The 19731-nt window shown below is 39.4% G+C and overlaps 1 protein-coding gene across 1 annotated transcript in view; it reads right to left on the reverse strand.

Annotated features, from left to right (window-relative positions):
• Positions 1–15184, reverse strand: part of TXNL1 (thioredoxin like 1) — a 28753-nt gene extending 13569 nt beyond the window's left edge. Inside the window, exons 1-4 of the mRNA XM_037034786.1 lie at positions 14896–15184; positions 6023–6119; positions 5277–5450; positions 277–399 (exon numbers count right to left, since the gene is read on the reverse strand). Coding sequence (XP_036890681.1) covers positions 277–399; positions 5277–5450; positions 6023–6119; positions 14896–14993 — 492 coding nt within the window. The 5' untranslated portion in view covers positions 14994–15184. The remainder of the gene's footprint in view (positions 1–276; positions 400–5276; positions 5451–6022; positions 6120–14895) is intronic.
• Between the last annotated feature and the right edge of the window lie 4547 nt (positions 15185–19731).

The following is a 19731-nucleotide window of genomic DNA, read 5'->3' on the forward strand; positions in this document are numbered from 1 at the left end:
CTGAAGACTGGTGACGGTTCGACTCGGCAGTGGGGCCAACCCAAGAGTTTGGCGATCCTCCCACGGCGCCTGGCAGCTCGCCCGAAACAAAGGAAAGGAGGTGGGTCTGCACAGCCAAAAGGCCAGAGAAAAGCAAAATTTTAAAAAAGAAAGGAAGAAGTGTCATCTAGGAAAGAGAGACATAAAACCATGAGGTGGAAACATGATAAAGAAACAAGAGCAGGCATGAATATTGATAATCCCTATAAGCCATTATTCACCTAGGCATTCAATTACCTGTTCATCACAATCAGATTCCAGGAAGGTCATGTCTTTCCGTAAACAGTTGTCAAATCCATGCTCATCACTTTCATTAAGACATTCACAGCCAGCTTTGTTAATAAAAGGCATTAAATCCATCTGAAAATGTTAAATCAAGACATTAGGTAAAGCATTTGGATATGGTATAAAAATCTTAGTAAAAAAACTTAAATATGTGATTTGCTCTAGATTGGACAGTTTTAGAGAAAACGTCTCTTTTAAAATAGTTATTAAACTTTCATAGTAATCTTTCCATTTGAGTTTCTGACTGAGATCTGCTGGTAATTATTAAAGCCAAATCTAGGCTTAGCCCACTTGGTACGGCATCAAAAACCAAGCCTTCAACACTGAGATTATAAAATACTGTCTGATTCTTTTTGTAATATCAGTATTTTACAGTGGAAAATATGCAAACTAAAATACCTGTAAGATCCAAAGAAAGCCTACCGCCCTCTTTTTTAAAGGCCATGGTTTCTTTAAACCTATATCCATGAAGGACCTAGAGTACAAAAGACTACCAAATACGATTTAAACTGTTTTTACTACGAAAATTTCATTTCAAACATCCATAAATAGAACTAATACAGCACAATCCATGTACCCACCCGGCAGCTACAATAAATATCAGTTCATGCCTACTCTTATTTCATCTCTGCCTGCGATCAGCCCCCAAACATTCCCAGTTATTTTCAAATAAATCTTAAGACTTTTTTAATTTCATTCAAACATTTCAGAGTATATAGCATTTCTAAGGGATAAGGACGCATTAAAAAAATCTTCACTATCATTATAAAACTAAAAAAGTACTGTCAAAAAATAATATCATCAAATTATCAGTGTTTACATTTCAATTGTCTCACAAATGATTTATAGTTAAATTGTTAGACTCAGAATAAAGATTTTTAAAAAGTAGCAAGACTGTATTCACTTAACACATCTCTCAAATCCCTTTTCTAATCATCCAGCCCCCAGACTTCTCACACCCTGGCGTTGCCGACTGCCCCTGTGGTAGCGGCACGTAGCGGATTCCTGTCAATCTGCCAGCTGACACTTCCATGCTCCCGACACAGCGTGCCAGGGCTGTGGCAACAGCAGTGACTTCAGTGGGAATCCCTTTGGTGCTTCCCCGTTAAGATTTTATTGATGCTGCATAGTAACTGGGTAACAAAAGTTGTTAAATACCTTTTCTGCATGTTATGAAATCATGACTTTTGTTCTCTGGATGGTTGGACTTTGCTACTAGTATTTTATTTACAAGTTTTTTTACAATATTCCCAACTGGAACTGGTCAGTAACTTTCTATTTCTGTGTAAACTCTGTCAGGTTCTGGGATCAATGTCATATATACTTCAGAAAGAAATCTGCAAGTTCTCTCTCTTTATCTGGTCTTAAGGTTTGGTACCGTTCCCTGGGAAGCCATCCTGGCCGTCATGGACGAGCCCTTTCACCGTTTGTTCTAGTAGAGTCTTGATAAACTTTACTTTCCTAGAAAAGTATCTATTTCATCCACTAAACAAGGACAATTACCTTTTTATCTGAGGCTTTATGATATATTTTTTCACCCAAAGATACTAATGCATGTATAAACAGTTCTGGAAGACTAAAGGAAACTTTATTACCTGTCAAATAATTATCAATACAGTAATAATCTATTACCATAATAAACTTAACTATTTATGTGGTAGCCTAAATGGTTTCAAAGCCGAATGTTATTATGTATTCTATTAAATGTTGTATTACATGAAATCATAAAGACATTAACTCAGAGTAACATTTTGTAGACAACTCCAAAAAAAGGGGGAGGAAAAAAGGAGCACTATAGAGCAAAGTTCTACTGTTGGAGAAGTATGCTGAACTTCACAAATATGTGCCTTGAAAGGGCAGTTTTGAGAAAATCCTTTAAATGCTGATGTTTTCCATCCCACCAATGAGCAGCTTCAATACTGTATCTTGGATTGAGAACCCAGGCATGACGAAAAAATTATAGTCATATTTCCAAAACCTTAATGATGGCAATGAACTAAATAGATAAATTATTTTAAATCAATTTTAAGTTTATTTATTTGGGCACACAAAACAAATACAACACTCAAACAGTTGCATTAAAGAGCTTTGTCTATCTGAACAAATTGGCATTATGTTGCAGATCTGATGTAACTTCCAAATGACATATTCTAACAATATGCAGCGGGAAATATCACCTATTTGTGTAACAACTTGCCAACAAAGAGAAAAGAGTTATGAGAATACAATTGGACAAATCCAGAGTGTGGGATAGTCTTAAGTCAGACAGTTTTATAGACTTGGACTGTACAATAAAATAAGATAGACGTTAGCCACATGTGGTGGTTTTGAAGTAAATTAGTTAAAACTAAAAATTCAGTTCCTCAGTTGCAACTGTCACGTGACAAGTGCTCGACAGCCACTTGTGCCTAGTGGCTGCTGTATTACACTGGTGCTGGTTTAAACTAAAAAAAAAAGGCACAGAGAAGTTTCCACACTAAAGAACACGAGGAAGAACAACTTCAACGCGATGCATGGTCCTTGATTTGATCCTACATGGAGAAAAACAGCTAGAAAGTATGTTTTGCAGATAATTAAGGAAATCTGAATGTAGGTGTACATTAGAGATACTACAGCAATGCTGAATTTCTTAGTAGGATAATGGTGTCCAGGTTACATAGAAAAACATTCTTATTCTTAGAAGATACGTGCCGAAATACTGCAGAAGCATCATGATGTCTGTCAGTCACTTTTAAATGTTTTGGCAAAAATTAAAAGTAGATGGATAGCAGCATGGAGCACGATATTTAGAGCAGATGAACATAGGTGAGAGTGTGTGTTTGTAGTACTATGTCAACTGTTGGTTTTGTTTCTTTTTAGACAAATTTCACTATTTTTTTTGGTAGAGGGGGAAAATCCAAAATGAGATCCACAGAAAGTTACAAAAATCTCTCCACTCTTCAAGATTTTGGTTAAAGAAAGATCTACCTACTACTACACAAATCAGGGTCTGATTTAATGTCTGATTTGACTTTGATCAATGATGACATATTTGTAGACCAAAACGTATAGTTCTCAGGTCAAAACAATATACCAATAAGCCTCAAGATTCAGAGCACATACAAATGCAAGTTCAATTCCAGACTGCCTCACACTCAAACTTTGGGAGGAGAAGACTTGATTTAGAGGGCAAAGGGGAGCTATTTGAACCTATAGTATGTACTCTCAGCAAAGTATGAAGAGAGAAGAGATGTTTTAAATTTTCCTAACTTCAGTACACACTTTAAAAAACTAAATCAGTGTGCTCAAAAAAGCACTCTCTTACTTCTGAATAAGAATCTATTATGATTCATAACCTTTTGAGTATCTTTTGCAATATCTGAAACCTCCTAAAGGAGATACATGTATGCATTTATCTTACTCTGGCTGCAGTTAAATTATGAGTTTCAGAACTATAGCACATATAAACAACTGTACAGCCTCTTATTAAAACATAATGACTAAAAGTCTTTATTCCAAAAAAATTGAAGACTTTATTTAAAAGTTGTCAATACATTTTTGTAATGCCCTATTTAAAATACTTAAGACACAGGTTTTCGTTCAGTGTCTCTTATTCCCATTAAGTCTCTACTTGTGTTGTAGGGGTGATGTTTTTTGGGGAACATATTACCAGTATTAAATATTTAATAATTTTGTTAAGATGTAAATAGTTCAAAACTTTTAATATCTTGATTGACACCAGATGGGAAAAAACAAAAATGTTTTAATAGCTTTTCACATTATATTCATAACATTTGCATGCAAACAATTTTTTTTTATTTCTTAAAATTTTTTTTGTCCTGCTCATTTTCCCACCTGAGGCCAGCACACTGATAGCGCACACTGATAGCACACGCTGCGGATGCAGAGGGAAGCATCCCTGTAGCTAAGCAGCAGGGCTGTTGTGCTCAGGTGTTTTCATGCAAACACCCTTCGTAATAAAGAAAAAAATACAAAGATGTAAACGCAACAGTTTACAAGGTAAATGATTTCCAAAAATTTCCAAAAGGTGCCATAACCCTGACTTACACAACATGTTTAAACTTTCTAACTGGATATTGCAAATTTCAAGTTATTATTCAATATATAATAGTTCTACTTCAAGTCAATATACACTGTGCTTCCCTAACTAGAAATAACTGTCAGCACCACGTGCTGGGTACTTTTTGGAGATACAGCCCCCGCGCCTACAAACACACTCAAAGAATCTTTCGTATTTCCCTGTCGAGTCTCCTTATTCAGCATGAATTTAAGGGTCTTCGGGCAAAGACTTGTAGCCCCATGACACAGGTCTGCTTTAATGTACTCAATATATATCCTTTCATATATTAGCTTTAATTTGAGGTAACACTTTAAAAAAAATAATTTCTTGATCTGCCAATATGAGAACTTTATTTACCAGTTTGCATGAACAAATCAGGTACCATAAAATACTACTTATAAATCTTACTAACTTCCTGATTAACTCTCAAATATAAAGATATTGCATTATAACTATTCATACTAGTTTTCAAAATTGTTTAAATTAAGTCTTCAAGTTTTATTTAGAATAACTTACTCTTAAAACTAGAAAAACACATCCAATACTCAAGTCATATTTGGTTCTAAAACAAAATCAATAACTAGCATATTACTTTCGGGGGGGCAAAAGGTATTTTTTAAGGTCTTAAAATGGCTATTAAAATAGTTCAGAAAGCAGATTTTTTTTAAAAGTGACGAAGAAAATCAGCAGGAAAATAGTTAACGATGGGGGATAAAGTTGTAATACGTGCACACAGACAAACCCCAATAGTCAGCCAGTGAATTTACGTGTGAAGTTCTTACTGAAAGTATCCAAACTAGTAAGAGATAAAACATGAAAACACAGTCAGTCTCCCCTAACCCAACCATGGCAGAGGCAGACGCATCTCAATCTCATGTTCAAGTCTACGTACATAGCCTTTGGGAATGTCTGTGTCCTCATTGCTTCCGGGGTCGTTTTCTAAGTGCTGCTTGATTTTCTCTTCCAATCCCACAGCATCTGCTCCTTGATATTGATCAATTCTTACTTTGTTTCGAAAAAACAAAAACGTAGGTGTTGCTGATATATTGTTGGTGGCAGCTGTTCCCTAGAATCGACAAATACGATAGCATTATGAATTAAAATTAATCTTAAACCACTGTGAATATTCAAATTCTATCTGTAAGGAAGTTAAATATCAGAAGCATGGACTAAAACATGTATAATAATTTATTCCTGATTGCTACTTAAAAAAAGGCAGGCCCATGCTTTAAACTACGTTACCCACTGATGCACAACTACATTATATTATTTGCTTTGCATCCACAATGAAGAAGAGCACTGTTGTTTTTTCTTACCAGTTTTAGTGTTAAATACTTTATGCAGCAGAACAATTAGCTCCCCGTACAGAAATTGCTGTACAATACAACACAGCTCTCTCATAAACAGCATACCGTTTCCCAGAGGGATAAATAAACTCAGAAGCAATTAATAATCGAATTGCCCTTCTTAACTAATGCAGCCACGATGGCATTTATAATGATCATATCAACATACCACTTCCTTATTTTCAAATTAATAAACACTATATGCATAAAGAGAGAACACAGGACAATACTAACGTTGAAATTCAAATCGAGTTGTAAACAACATCTTGTAAAAAGGGCCCCTCCCCCTTACCTGACACTGATGCACATCTACTTCCAAGAAAACCGCCTGTGGGTACTTATTACTCATAGTGCTGAATGCCGGGGCAATCCTTAAACACGGCCCACACCTGCGAGAAAGGCAAAAGACATGCTCGGTAAAACAACACCAAAGACTGGGTTGATACTGTGAAGAACTCATCAATGAAAAGACAGAACAGAAAACACAAATTCTGATCAGCCTGGCTTTAGGCTTTCTAGTTCTTTCCTCTGAACTATTTAGGTAACTTGCTTCAATACCACACTGTCTTTTATTCTTACTGATTTTTCTTTTGAAAGAGAGAAGAAGGGGGAGAGAGAAAGACACCGACTGTTGTCCACTTATCTGTGTACTTGTTGGCTGACTCTTGTATGTACCCCGACCAGAGATCAAACCTGCAACCCTGGTGTATCAGGATGACACTCTGACCAACTGAGGTGACCTCAGCCAGGGCTAATACCAATTGTCTCAGTGACTACAGATGAGTGTTACGAATCTAGAGGTCAATAGTGTCAAGTCTTTCAGTGTTCACTGAGACAACTTAAAAATCTACTTAAATGAAGGAATATGCCACGCTTATGAATTGGATAATTCAGTATTTTCAAGATGTCAATTCTCAATTTGGTCTCTATAGTCCACAGAATACCCCACTAGGTTTTCTTGGAAAATTTAACAAATTTATATTCTAAAACTTATAGGGAAATATTGAGTATATCCCAAGCTATTTTAAGGTTCAAAGCTGAAGAAATTACATTACAAGATATTAAAAACTATCAAAGCTTTATAAATTAAAAATGTACCATATTGGCACAAGGATAACAAACTGACCTATGTAAAAAAAAAAAAAAAAGACCCACCCCACACCCAGTAGCCTGTTTTATAAAAGGGTGACACAAAAGTGCAGTGGGGAAAGGACGACAGTGCTTGGTCAACTAGACATCCAAATGGGGGAAAAAATGAATTTTGACCCCTACCTCACACCATACACAAGCACCAATTCCAGATGGATTATAGATTAAAATGTGAAAGGTAAAATATTAAGACTGTTAAGAAAATATAGAGAGAACACTTTCTAAACTTTGGAGTATGCAAAGATTTCTGAAAACACAAAAGCCACTAAAGAAAAAATCATAATGATATATTGGAATATACTTGATAAACTGGAAAATATTAACACTGAGACTTATCACAATATTAGAGGGTAAAAAGATAACCCACAAAGTGATTTTTTAAAAAATCTGTCAAATATAAACAAAGGACTTAATACGTCTAGTATGTAAAAACTCTCCTCCAAATGAGTAAGAACGAGAATGACACCCCAAAAGAGAAATAGGTAAACTTCCGAATAGGTACCTGACAAATGAGGTGATCAAGACAGTCAATAAATATGCAAGGATGTCCTCCTGTGTGACCAGCCACTAGGGAAACCAGGGAATGTGTGTACAAACGAAACTCACCAAAACAGCGAAAACAAGAAAGCATGCAGTATGGTCACGAAAGTGCAGCAACTGAACTCAGGACAGTTGGTATGACCCGCTTCAGACAGGAAGAAAAGAAACTGCAGTCTCTGCTAATGCGAGGTTAACGCCTACCTATGATGATGTCTGGGGCACACAGAAACAAATGTCCACATATGCCTGCCTTACAGCATTGAAAACAAACAAAAGGCCCTGGCTGTGTAGCTCAGTGGATTGCGTGCGGGCCTGTGAACCACACGATCGCAGTTCGATTCCCAGTTAGGGCACATGCCTGGGTTGCAGGCCAGTTCCAGGTTCCTGGTTCCCGGCAGGGGACGAATGAGAGGCAACCATACATTAATATTTCTCTCTCCCTCTCTCTCTCTCTCCTTCCCTTCCCCTCTAAGATAAATAAATAAAATCTTTAAAAAAAAAAAGAAAACAAAAGAACAAAAACTGATAGCAGCAACATTTCTTATAGCCCCAAACTGAGGACTACTCAGATTTCTATCAATAACATAATGAGTAAATGAATTGTAGTTATTCATGTAGTGGAATACTATACAATGAAAATGACTAATGTAAAATCTCTTGCAAAAACATGGGTGAACCTTACAAATACTACTGAGGAAAGATGTACAGAGTGATTCCAGGTGTGTTCAGTTCAAATACAGGCAAAATGAACCAACGGTGGTACATATCAGGACAAAGGTTACCTTTGTGAAAGTTCATGACAGGATGGTATCACGTGAGAGAATTCAAGAGGCTAGTAAGGTCCTATCTGTCCAGAAGCTGATTACATGGGTGCATGCGTCCAGTTTGTAAAACTTGACTAAGCCATATACATTTAGAATTCTGTACTGTGTATGTTGTATCTCAATAAAAAGTCAAAGGAATGAGAAAAATCTTGGCTTTTGGACACAGAAACACAAGGAAAAGCAAATTTCAAAGCACAAAATGTTCAAATTCCAACTGTGACTGTCTCTCTACTCTTAACATTCTAAGCAGCGCTCTCATCCCGTGCCATCCTTAAGCCTCACATCAAAGAAAGTAACTATTAAGTTCTTAAATATTAAACTAGATGCTTCTGAAAGTAGATTTTTGGATTTAACAATCCTCTAGTAGGCCCTCAGACAAAATTATAAAGAAACAAAACATTTATAGTCAACTAAATCTATGAGTAGTTTAGCAAATTACTTCTAGCTATTAATTTCTTAAACATTACTTACCAATTTTAAATGAGTACAACCCAAGATTTATTTAACAATCTTACTTCTAAAAGTCAATCCTATATTAACACTTACTCAATTACACAGTATGTATAAGAAGTTCAATGCAATGGTTGTAGATAGGCAAGAAAAGAAAAGGAAAGAGAAGAAAAGAAAAGGAAAGAAACTAAATGGCAATTAAGAGAGATATAGTATTACAAGTATGACCCATTCATACTGGGGATAAGAATAATTTGTGCTGTATAAAGAAAAGTCTCATGACAAAATGTTTTCTATGATCACATTACACACACAAGTTTAGGGGAAACTTTAAAAATTATCCATACTTCTGCAACCTTTGCTTTTTTATGATGAGCAGGTATTTTTATTTTAAAATATTAAATAAGTAGTAACAAAAGAGGCAGAGGTCTTTAGGCTACACAACAATATACTTACTCATTCCTGAAAAAACTGCCTTCTGTAAAAGCATGCTGCAAAATAGAGAGTGTATGGGGGGAAAAATAAGACTGAGGAGAACCACTGAAACCCACACAATTTTGTAAAAATATCCCAAGAAAAACAGTAAGTAGTACTCAGGAAATACTTGGGCAGCTAGGCAGGAGGCTCAGACCCAGCGGCTGCCTCAGAGGGTATTTAAAATAAACCAAACAATCGGGTGGAAGTGCCCACTCACAGGTGCTGGGGATCCAGAGGGAAGGAAGAGCAGCTCCGGGCCAGTGGGACTGGCGTGCAAGCCGGTGGGGACAGGAGGAAGTGCGACACTGAGAAGGAGCCCTTGAGCAACTGAGCTGGGTGCTCACGTTAAATTTTATTAACTTTAACCTTCTTAAAATAAACCTGAAAGGAAGCTGGCCTGTGTGGCTGAGGGCTAGCGTTTCTCCTTCCTGCTAAAGGTTCTATTTCCACTCCTGCTCATCACTATCTGCGAAAAACAGAATACGAAACAACACAAGGTCCACTTAATACTGACATCACCGCTCTCGTCACCAATCATGTATGAACTAATTGGTGTTAAGGAAACACTTCTTGCAGCCAAACAGACTATAAAATAAGGGCTACCTTGCAAATAACCGCTCCCTATTAAAATTAACCTTATCTAGATCTTTTGCTTAATTACAGTTAGTCAACATAGATTGGAACTTAAGTCAAAATAAGTCATAGAATACAGAAGCACAAATATTATATAGCACTATACTTTCACACTGTAATAATTCAAATTAACTGACCAGTTATTTTAAGTAAGATGTTTGCCCTGCTTATCATTAGCATTTAAGAGTAAACTTAAATTTCCATTATTGGTTGAGCTTGTAAACATATTACCCGATTTATACATGTATAAAATGAGAAGTGAATGAATTCTCCAAGGACTTCTCCAATCTCTAAATTACCCCAAATATGCTTGAATTTTAGGATTGTAGTTTTTCCTCTTGTCAGACCTTGATTCACAGCCCTTAGTTCACAATCATAAGACCTTTGGACTTGTTACCAAAAACACCACCGAACATCTAGTCCAAAGGTTTAAAAAAGAAGAGTTCTTTGTCTACCTCTGAAATTCTTTTTGACTGAAAGCTTATCTGTTAACTCCAATGTGCAAAATGGAGATGTGAGGATTCTGTTATGCTTTTTGAGATAAAAAAAGTAGCAAACCACCTGCTACTTTCTGCAATTCATGAAGAACCAAACCCACAAGACTAAAACTTTTAAACTGCCCTAACCTAAAATTATTTAATAAGTGAGAACTGAAGACCAGAAAATTAAATAACTTGTCCAAGACGAGACACGCGAGTTAATGGCATGACCACAACTAGAACCGCTAACTCCTAAATCCAGGCCCAAATCAGCTTCTCTGCAAGCACCACATTAGTTTCTTCTTAACATGTAAGCTTTCTTGTTTACAGTTGTAATACGAATTCTATGTCAGGAACTCGCTGTTCTTCCCTATTTGCTCAAGTTGCCAATGCTCTACCTCGAACAGTCACATGTATAAACACATTCCACTTGAAAACTGGGAAGGGAAATGTATGGACTTTCTGAAGACATTTTTTAAAAGCTTATTTTTTCTGCACAGTATAACTTTAAAATAGGTAAATTCTAGATGTATTATATTTATTAGTAGAGAGGCATAATCATAATTAGTCCTACTAATAATACAAAATAGCTACCATTCACTGAACACTTACTATATGTCATACAACTTACAAAACCCTTAAATTCATTTAAGCTTTGTAATTCTTTATTTTTAAAGACAAGAACAATGAAGTACAGTGCTGGGATTTGATCACAAACTCAACCGTTTTTTTTTCTCTTAATCCTCACTGGAGAATATGTTTATTGATTTGGGAGAGAGAGGAAGGAAGGCAGAGAGAGTAGAGAGAGTGGAGATAGAGAAGAGAGAGGTGCGGAGGAGGGGCCGGAGGGAAAGAGGGAGGGAGGGAGAGAGGAAGAGAAACATCCACTCCATACAGGCCCAGCCCAGGGATCAAACCCCCAAGGCGCCCAGACTGGGAATCAAAGCATTTTGGCACATGGAACAACGCTCCAAGCAACACATCCACCCAGCCAAGGCCAAAACCAACTCTTAACTGCTATTCCAAACACCCAGAACCACGGCCTACCCAGGGAGTGCTTTTGCTGTTTTTTCTAAATGAACTGCCAAGATGAAACTTATTTATACGCTCCTGAAAAGAATCCATACAGACTACATACTGTATGATACCATTTTTATAAAGTTCAAATCCAGGCAAAACCAAACTATACAGTTGAAATCCAACAGTAATGAGGACGCTCTCGCAGGAGTATCAGGAGTGCTGGTGTTGCTCAAATGCACGTAACCACTTTGAAAATTTGTCAAACTATACATTTAAACAATCTGTGTGCATTTTTGTATGCATGCCATACTTCAAAGTTTAGTTGATCAAATTCTCTGTTCTTTCAACTCACCATGCCCCTAGTGATCTTAAAACTACCTACCTCACTGCCTAATATTAATCTGCCTCATTCCTATGGTCTTTGGGGCTTGCTAACTCTGTGCTATAGTAAGCTACCCTCAGTCCACAGCAATTTTGCTATAAATAATTAATACAATATACACATGAGTATTATTTGGACAAGCTACCAAAGCCATGAGAACTCAACATCCTAATACACATTAACATTCTTCTTGGGTGGTAAATATAACACCTAATCAACTACAAAGTAACACTTGCTTTAAGAAAATTAAATACATAGTAAACACATTACAAAAGTGATACATTCATGAATTCAGGATAAAAAAATCATTTATGCTGGATTTTATGGGGGAGAAAATGTATATTCTTTTAACATTGGAGCTTAACTACCAATGATAACAAAAATGGCACTGCTTGTGACCACTAAAATGTATCTGGGTTGATTTAAAAAGCAACAGTTGGGGATACCAGTTATAAAAACAGATTACCATAGCATATTAATTTGCATATATCATTTTATTCTCTAAACAATATGATTAGGTTAAATGTTAGTATTCCCATTAACAGGTAGGGGAAAGAATGCCAAAGAGCGAAGTGAATTGTCCTGGGTCATAAGACTAGCCCTGCAGGCAGGGCTGTAGCCAAAGCATTCAAGACATTTCCTGAAAAACGTCAGGCTCTTCACTGCGCAGAAATGAAACTACACTTCCCTTCCTCTTAGGCTAAGAAGGGCAAGGACAACCCTTAACAACCCAAATAGTGCACTCACCAATGGGACTTAAGTTATTTAACCCCTCTGTGACTCAGTTTCCACAACTGTAGAATGGGGATAATTTCATTATTTTGAAGACTGAATGAGTCAATAAAAGGGCTTAAACAAATGAGTATACTGAATGTCACTGATCTGTACACTTAAAAATGTTTAAAATGCTAAATTTTCTGTTATATGTATTACTACCTATAAAAATGAAAAAATGAAAAATGAACTGAAGATTCATTTCATAAAAATGAAAAAAAACCTGAAGATTTTTAAACAGAAGAGTAACAATGTGTGTAGTGTTTGGTAAAATTAATAGACAGTATAAGGCATGAAAGTGGAAAATAAGGAATAAGGGTTAACGTAGAATCGGAAAGGGAATGATGCAGGCACTGGAGAAAACTATTTTCTTGGCCTAAAATGGGACATTAACTTTGATCTAAGAGGTTTCCTATATGATTTAACTTGGTACAGTTAGCTGTTGTCTAATACTGCTACCCACATATGTAAATCCAGAGTCATGATGACATAAAGTTTATGTAGGAATGGTTTAAGGGCCATAATACAATCTAACCAGATGTGTAACTACCTAAATATACTCTTGAATTTAAAAGTTCTCTAAACTCAACCATTTTATTTGCCCTCAGTTTTTAAAAAGTAAAATTTTCACCCCATCAAAATACCTTTTAAAAGTAAATAATAACGGTGCTTTACCAATCAATGTCTGCAGTTTTGTTTATGGTTAAATAATACATTGCTAATGAAGGTGTTTCCTTAGCCACATTTTCCCACTCTTCTCACTGCCATTAATAATGTATTACTCTGTCATCTCTCCCTCTCTACTACAGTAAAAGAGGGGGAGAGTGTACCCTTGAAGGACAAAAGTATAAATGCTCCCACCAATTAAATCAGGGAAGTGAACTAAAAATGAGATTCACTGTTAGAAACACCTCTTCCCTTTTCTGACTCCGGCTTAGGTACTTAACAATTGTACAAGTATTCCCCGTATTAAGAGTATGGACATTACAAAATTGTTAATCCTGGGAAGACACAGTTATAGAATTCTGACATTCCTTTTAGGCATGTGCTTATGTATGAACTCTGTATCCTCCAGTTTAGCAAATGTCAAAGTCCACATGTCAAATAGGTGCTCTATCCCACCTAATTCATCTATCCCATAAAATTCATTGTACTACCCCTTTTCAACTATGTGTAACAGTTGGTCCAAAAATAAGTCCTAATTTGTCTTCATTTCTATCTACATCCCTCCATCCCCTTTAATCCTAATGTCGCCACTTTTTTACTCAACATTTATTGAATCATGTTTAATAGATCTGAATCACTTTTTGCTCCGGGATTCAACATACTGCTTTGTTTATATAGTTAGTTAGAGAATAAAATGCTTTACATAAACAGGGATAGTACATTTCTCCAAGTTACTGTAAGTGTAAGTAATACTGTGAGTCGAGGCAACTGAGACCTCCAATCCTTCTAACTAGGCACCAGCACAAAGAAGAGAAGGTCGGTAAATGCACGCGCTCGACTCTTGTTCCTGGATCCTGGATGCCTAGTTCCAACACAGGAACCCTGCACACCCGACCAATATGGAAGATCCACCAGCTCTGCGACCTGTAAATTATGTTATGATTTACCAAAGCCAGTGAACATCTTTTCAAGGTCCCCGTCCTTTAATTCCTCGGGTAAAAAACGAAGCCCGTTTGGTCAAACCCAAACATTTGGACACCTATCTACCTGTATTATACACACCTACTGTAATTTTTGTGACCGTATGCCATCACATACATCGGGAAGCTTAGGTTTCCCGATGTATGTGATGGCATTCGGTCATAAAAAGTATGTTTTTCTTATGTACGTTTCTTACAAAGCTACTGACCAAACACGCAACAAAAACGTAGGAAATTAAAAAGCAACCCAACCCAACATTAACTTAATTTTAAATGCATAAGCTCTGCCTTTTGACTAAGTACCACGCAGATTAGTTGGACAGCCCCATCTGCAGCTTCCAAGGGTTTACAAAAAAATGCAGGTGGTGCAGAGTAGCAAAGCGTTCAGTAAATTAAGATTTCAAGGTTTCTAAGATGCAAGTGACAGCTAGCTCCCGGAAAGAAAGGGGCAGCCGCAAGCAGGGGCGGATGTCGGAGGCTCCCAGACTAAAAAGAATAGAGCCGGGACGCCCCCGAGAACAGGGTTCGTGGGAGGATTCAAAACGGGCTAGCGGGTATCTCCTGGGCTGGGGAAGTCGGCCAGCCTGGCCTCCGTCCCCGCCAGAAACACACCCATGTGCACAACGGGGACTCAGACCCAAGAGCTGAGGCCTAGTGGGCAGCGGCCTGGGGCTACGGGCAGCGCCAGACATTCTGGAGCAGGAGGAGTCCACAGGGAATCGGGATCGGGAAAGAGTGGAAGGAAAGCACCGATGGACGGCAGGGGCCACAGGGCTCGGGCCCGGCCTCACCCTCGCATGGTGAACTTGACCACGGCGAGCCTGGAGCCTGCCCCGCTTAGCTCCGGCTGGAAATCCGGGTCGCTCCCGACCGGCTTCACTCCCACCATTCTCAGAGAGCCTGCAAAGGAGGCTGCGACGCCAGGGGCTTCGAAACAGAAAACGCCGACCCGGGAGAGGAAGGCCGGGGCCTGGACCGAGCAGGTGGCGACCGCGGAGCTTCTCCCGGGGATCACAGTGCCGAGTCACGCCAGGGAGCGGAGCGGCGAGGGGGCGGGGCCGGCGCGGGGGAGGAAGAGACGAGAGAAGGTAGGGCGCGCAGCCCCCAGCAGCCTCCGCGCCGCAGGGCCGCGGGCGCCTGCGCCGCTTGACGTCATTTCCGCTCCGTCAGCTTTGGCTCCCATCGCCCAATCAGAAGAGGTAAGCCGTGGCTCCACTCTCAACGGAGGAACCTTCCGCCCTAGAATGGCGCAGGCGCAGACAAGTATCAGTCACATGCTCAGGTGGGGAGTGCGACCGGGCGGGTCGTGTGTTCCCGACCGGTTGCAAGCGGTTGCAAGACCCGAGGCTTCTATTAAGGAGTTTCTTGGAATAGGAAAAGTGGGAAGGGAGCCCCTTCTTCTCCCGGGTTCGTGTTTTCAGAATCGATAGCCCCCTCACCCCCGAAGTACTCTGAGTAGTCTTGTCCCATACTCTTGGCAAGTGGCCACAATAGACAAAGTAGACTTTAGGAACAATGATTCACGGGTGTCATAATACCTGGTCGTTCTCTGCAGTTACACACACAAAAAAGTTATTTGTCCGTAAGTTGTGTTTAAAAAAGAAGGAAAAAATACTGTCCCTCCTTTATGGACTTCAAGCTTAGTGTGGTAGACGCAAACGGTAGTTACAGTGACAAAGAAGTTTGCAAAGGAAACGGTGGGGACCAATGAAATAGGAGGATGGGGGCAGGGAAAACTTGCTGGGAGATGGGACTCCTGCACTAAGTATTGATAAAAAAGAAAAGGATAGCCAGATGCTGAGAGATGACGGGTATTTCGGGCAGAGGGACCAGGAGCAATGGATGGGTTGAGAGGGCTAATGATAACAATAATAGCTAATATTTAACAAATTATGTGTCGGTTAAGATACAAGCTCATTGTGTGTATTAGCTCTCTTAATCCTTATAATAACCCTGTGAAGATTCTGTTATTCATGTTTAGACACCTAGTTAAGTTTACACACATATTTGGCACACCTAGGAAGAGGTCAAGCTTTAATTCAAGTTAAGGCAGCCTAACACCAGCAAGCTCTTTTAAATACTAGACCGACAAGTCAAATGATTTGCTTTTGGCCTTAGCTGGGGAGATGAAACTGAAGGTGGCTGTCAGATCTTGACTCATTAAGAAATTTGCATTTTAACAAAGGCAATGGAGTAATCACACAGGGCAATTTTGTGGTTACAAAATCCTGAGGTAGCAGTGGGAAGGATGGAAGGTGGTGAGACGCGGTTTAGGAGGTCGCTGTAGTCATCCAGGCACTGGGCTGGGAGCAGCTGCAATGGAAATGAAGAGGAAATAATATATTTGAGAAACAATTAGAAGATTAAAGCCACGAGGGTTAGTGACCAGTTTGGACCAGTTTAGTGAGATGACAGGAAGGAATCTAGGATACCACAAATATTTCAATGTGTGGCTCTTTACTGAGTTATGATGCATGTGGGGCATCCAGGTGAGTATACAGTAGAAAGTAGCAAAGACGGGTCTGAAACTAAAGAAAAAGGAGTGGCTTGCAGTTATAGCTTTGAGAGTCATGAGTCTGGGTAATAATCAAAGCCCAAGAAGTATGAAAAGACAAGGCTAAGGGTGCCGCAGAAACGTAAAATAATTGTTCTTAACTGACCCCAGCCACAGCAGAGCCACAGTAATTAACATTCCTTTCTCATGTGATACCAGCACAGTGTACTGGCTTTACAGCCAAACAAGGCAGAAGTTCCAGGAACAGATCTCTGCTACTTACTATGTTTTGTGGCCTTGGAGAAGCCACTCACTTCTCTTATCTCAGCTTTTGTCTGTGAGAACGGGTTTGATGATACCTACTTCCTAGGATTCTGAGGGTTAAATATAATAGTAGGCGATATGTATAAAGAATGAGACAATACAATGCTCAAAGAAAGATGTTTAGAAGCAATGGCATATTATTCAGCTAGGCTTGCCTGACAAAATACCACTGCCTGGGTGGCTTGAGCAAAAGAAATTTAATTCTCAGAATCCTTGAGGCTAGAATTCCAAGATCAAGTTGCTTACCAGGGTTGGTGTCTCCGGAGGACTCTCCTTGTTTTGTAGATAGCCTCCTCCTTGCTCTGTTCTCAGATGGCCTCTTCTCCGTTCATGCATGCACACGCATCGGTGCACATACAAGCACTCATACCCTTGGTGTCTCTTCCTTTTCTTATAAGATCGCTGGTTCTATTACATTAGGGGCCCGCTCTATGCAGCATTTAATTTCAGTTGCCTCCTGAAAGGCCTTATCTCCAGATAAAGTCACATTAGAATTTAGGACTTCAAGCAATGAGTTTGTGGGGCTCACAACTCAGTACATAGCAGATGGATTATTATTATTCCAATGGTCCTCCCAGTTCTGCCTTAAAAGCAAACAGAAAGAGTATCTATGGAGACAACTATAGTAAATATTCAGAGGGGATTGTGAAAGCAAGACTTCAGAAATCTGTAGATTCCTGAGGAGCGAGATACAAAAGAAGCATTACAAAAATTAGATCTGATAGGAGAATTTTGTTGTTTATTTTCCATGTCTTCCTTCATATCCGCTCACAACCTTTCTTCACCCTGCTTTTAGTTCCAAAGAGCTGACCCATAAGGACTAGAACAATAGGATTCCTTGTCAAAGATTCTTTTTGGAGGTTGAAGGGTACAAGAGAATGAGATCCAGTTACTAATTCTGTCAGCTCCCACCCCACTGTATTGGCATAGATTGTGTCTACCAAAGGCCACAGCTCCTGTCCAGAGACTCTTCATATCATTAACCTTTGGAGTTCCTAGAACCACTATCTTCCCTTGTCCCTGCAATCCTGGAAGTAGGGTCACTCCTGCTGTGGGTGCCCATTGCACATAATCAGCAGAAACACTAGCCACCCAAGTCCCAGGTCTAGGATATCCCAGGGGAGGCAGAGGTGTGTGGAAGCTGTAACCCTTAGATGGGCTTTTTTTTTTCCCTTCTAGATTTGTATAAGCCATCCGAAAAACGTCATTTCCTGGAATTGTCATAAAAATTTTAGGAAAAACACACAGGTGGCAAACACAAGGCCCATGGGCCAAACTCTTGTTTTATCCAGCCTGGCACCTGGTTTCTAACCTGTGGCAGCGCCAAGTTCTCACTTAACTGTTGAGCAGTGGTTACATCTCTACAGTCCGAAAACTGCATTCAGTCCTTTGAAGACAACCATGGGGCTGATGTGGCCCCTGGTGAAAATGAGTTTGACACCCTGTGCCTAACACCTCTACAAGGATAACTTGTGATTATTCTTAAGATGGGTGGTACACTCTCTCCATTTCTGAGACCAACATTCAGAAATGCCCAGCTGCCCATCAACTGCCCCGCCCCATACCTCTCGTGGCCGCGACAGACATCACTGTTTGGTGCCTTCGGTTCCCAGAGTCTCTCTAGACTCAGCCTAAGAGTTCCATTCAGCAGCACCCACAACCAGTCAGCATTCCAGGTGAGCCTGTCTGCCATCTCACACTTTCCTGTGACTGTCATTCCCTGACGTTCATAGTTCTTGAACTGTGGTGCGTTCATTGAAATGTGGCTGCTCGACTTCATGCCCAGAGGTTCTGATTCAGTAGGGCCGGAGGATCGCCCAGAAATCTGAATTTTCACAAGCACCCGGAGTAGCTGATGGAAGGGGTCCATATTTTGAGGAGCGTTATTTGGTGATAACTTGCTTGTTGTTATGTTACGGTGCCATTTATGTGCACTTAGGTACAAGGTACTGTGATAATGCTTTGAAACATCACTCCTCCAGGGATATTAAAAGGGAGATACGACACTTCTGCAAAAGTTAATTATATGAGTTAAAATGTGGCAAATGGATAGCAGAAATATACGTAGTGTACCACAGTAGTTTAGGAAAAGGAGAGAAAATTTTCATCGGGAGTGAGCAAAGAATGCTTTATGAAAGACAATGTTCTAATATTCAGGTAGAGATAAATATAGATAGGAAATGCATATATTTCCTTACTTCACAGAAATGAACCCTACTTTTCTTTTAAGCCAAGAAGGTCATTTATTTCACACTCACCCATTCTTACCGAGTTCAGCCAATAGAGAGCAGAAGGCTTTCCATTGTGACGTGTGGCTGCCATGGGCTCATGTTGAGGATTTTACAAATAGATGTGTTAGAGGTACGTCCCGTGTGGCTTTTTCTCTCCCATTGTCTTTTGTGCATAGTAGGTACAAAATAAGTATTGGTTGAATAAATAAATGGCTGGGAAGCGTGATGGGTGTGAATCTCGGGCCACAAAATCAGATGTACAAGAAATACTACTTTGTGTCACAAGTCAATCTCATTTCGATTCTGAATCCCCCACCCTCCTGCTACATCCAACTAAAACAAAAACTTAACCTCATGTCCACTGTGTCTGCCTCAGAAACTGTCTCAGGTTTCTGGGTTCCGAGTGCAGTGGGCTTTGGAGTGCAAATTCCTGGGTGTCTCTGTCTCTACCCACCCTTTACAAGTGGATCCCTGTGTGGGAGCTTTGCCTGCAGAGCCTCGCCCCCCGCCCAGATGACAGTAAGTCTGCTAAGACATGATCTGCTTGGAGAGGAAAGGTGGCCGAACTTTCAAAGGAG

The sequence above is a fragment of the Sturnira hondurensis genome, unplaced genomic scaffold, assembly GCF_014824575.4.
Source record: "Sturnira hondurensis isolate 20B ecotype Veracruz unplaced genomic scaffold, ASM1482457v3 Scaffold0001872, whole genome shotgun sequence".
NCBI lineage: Eukaryota > Metazoa > Chordata > Mammalia > Chiroptera > Phyllostomidae > Sturnira > Sturnira hondurensis.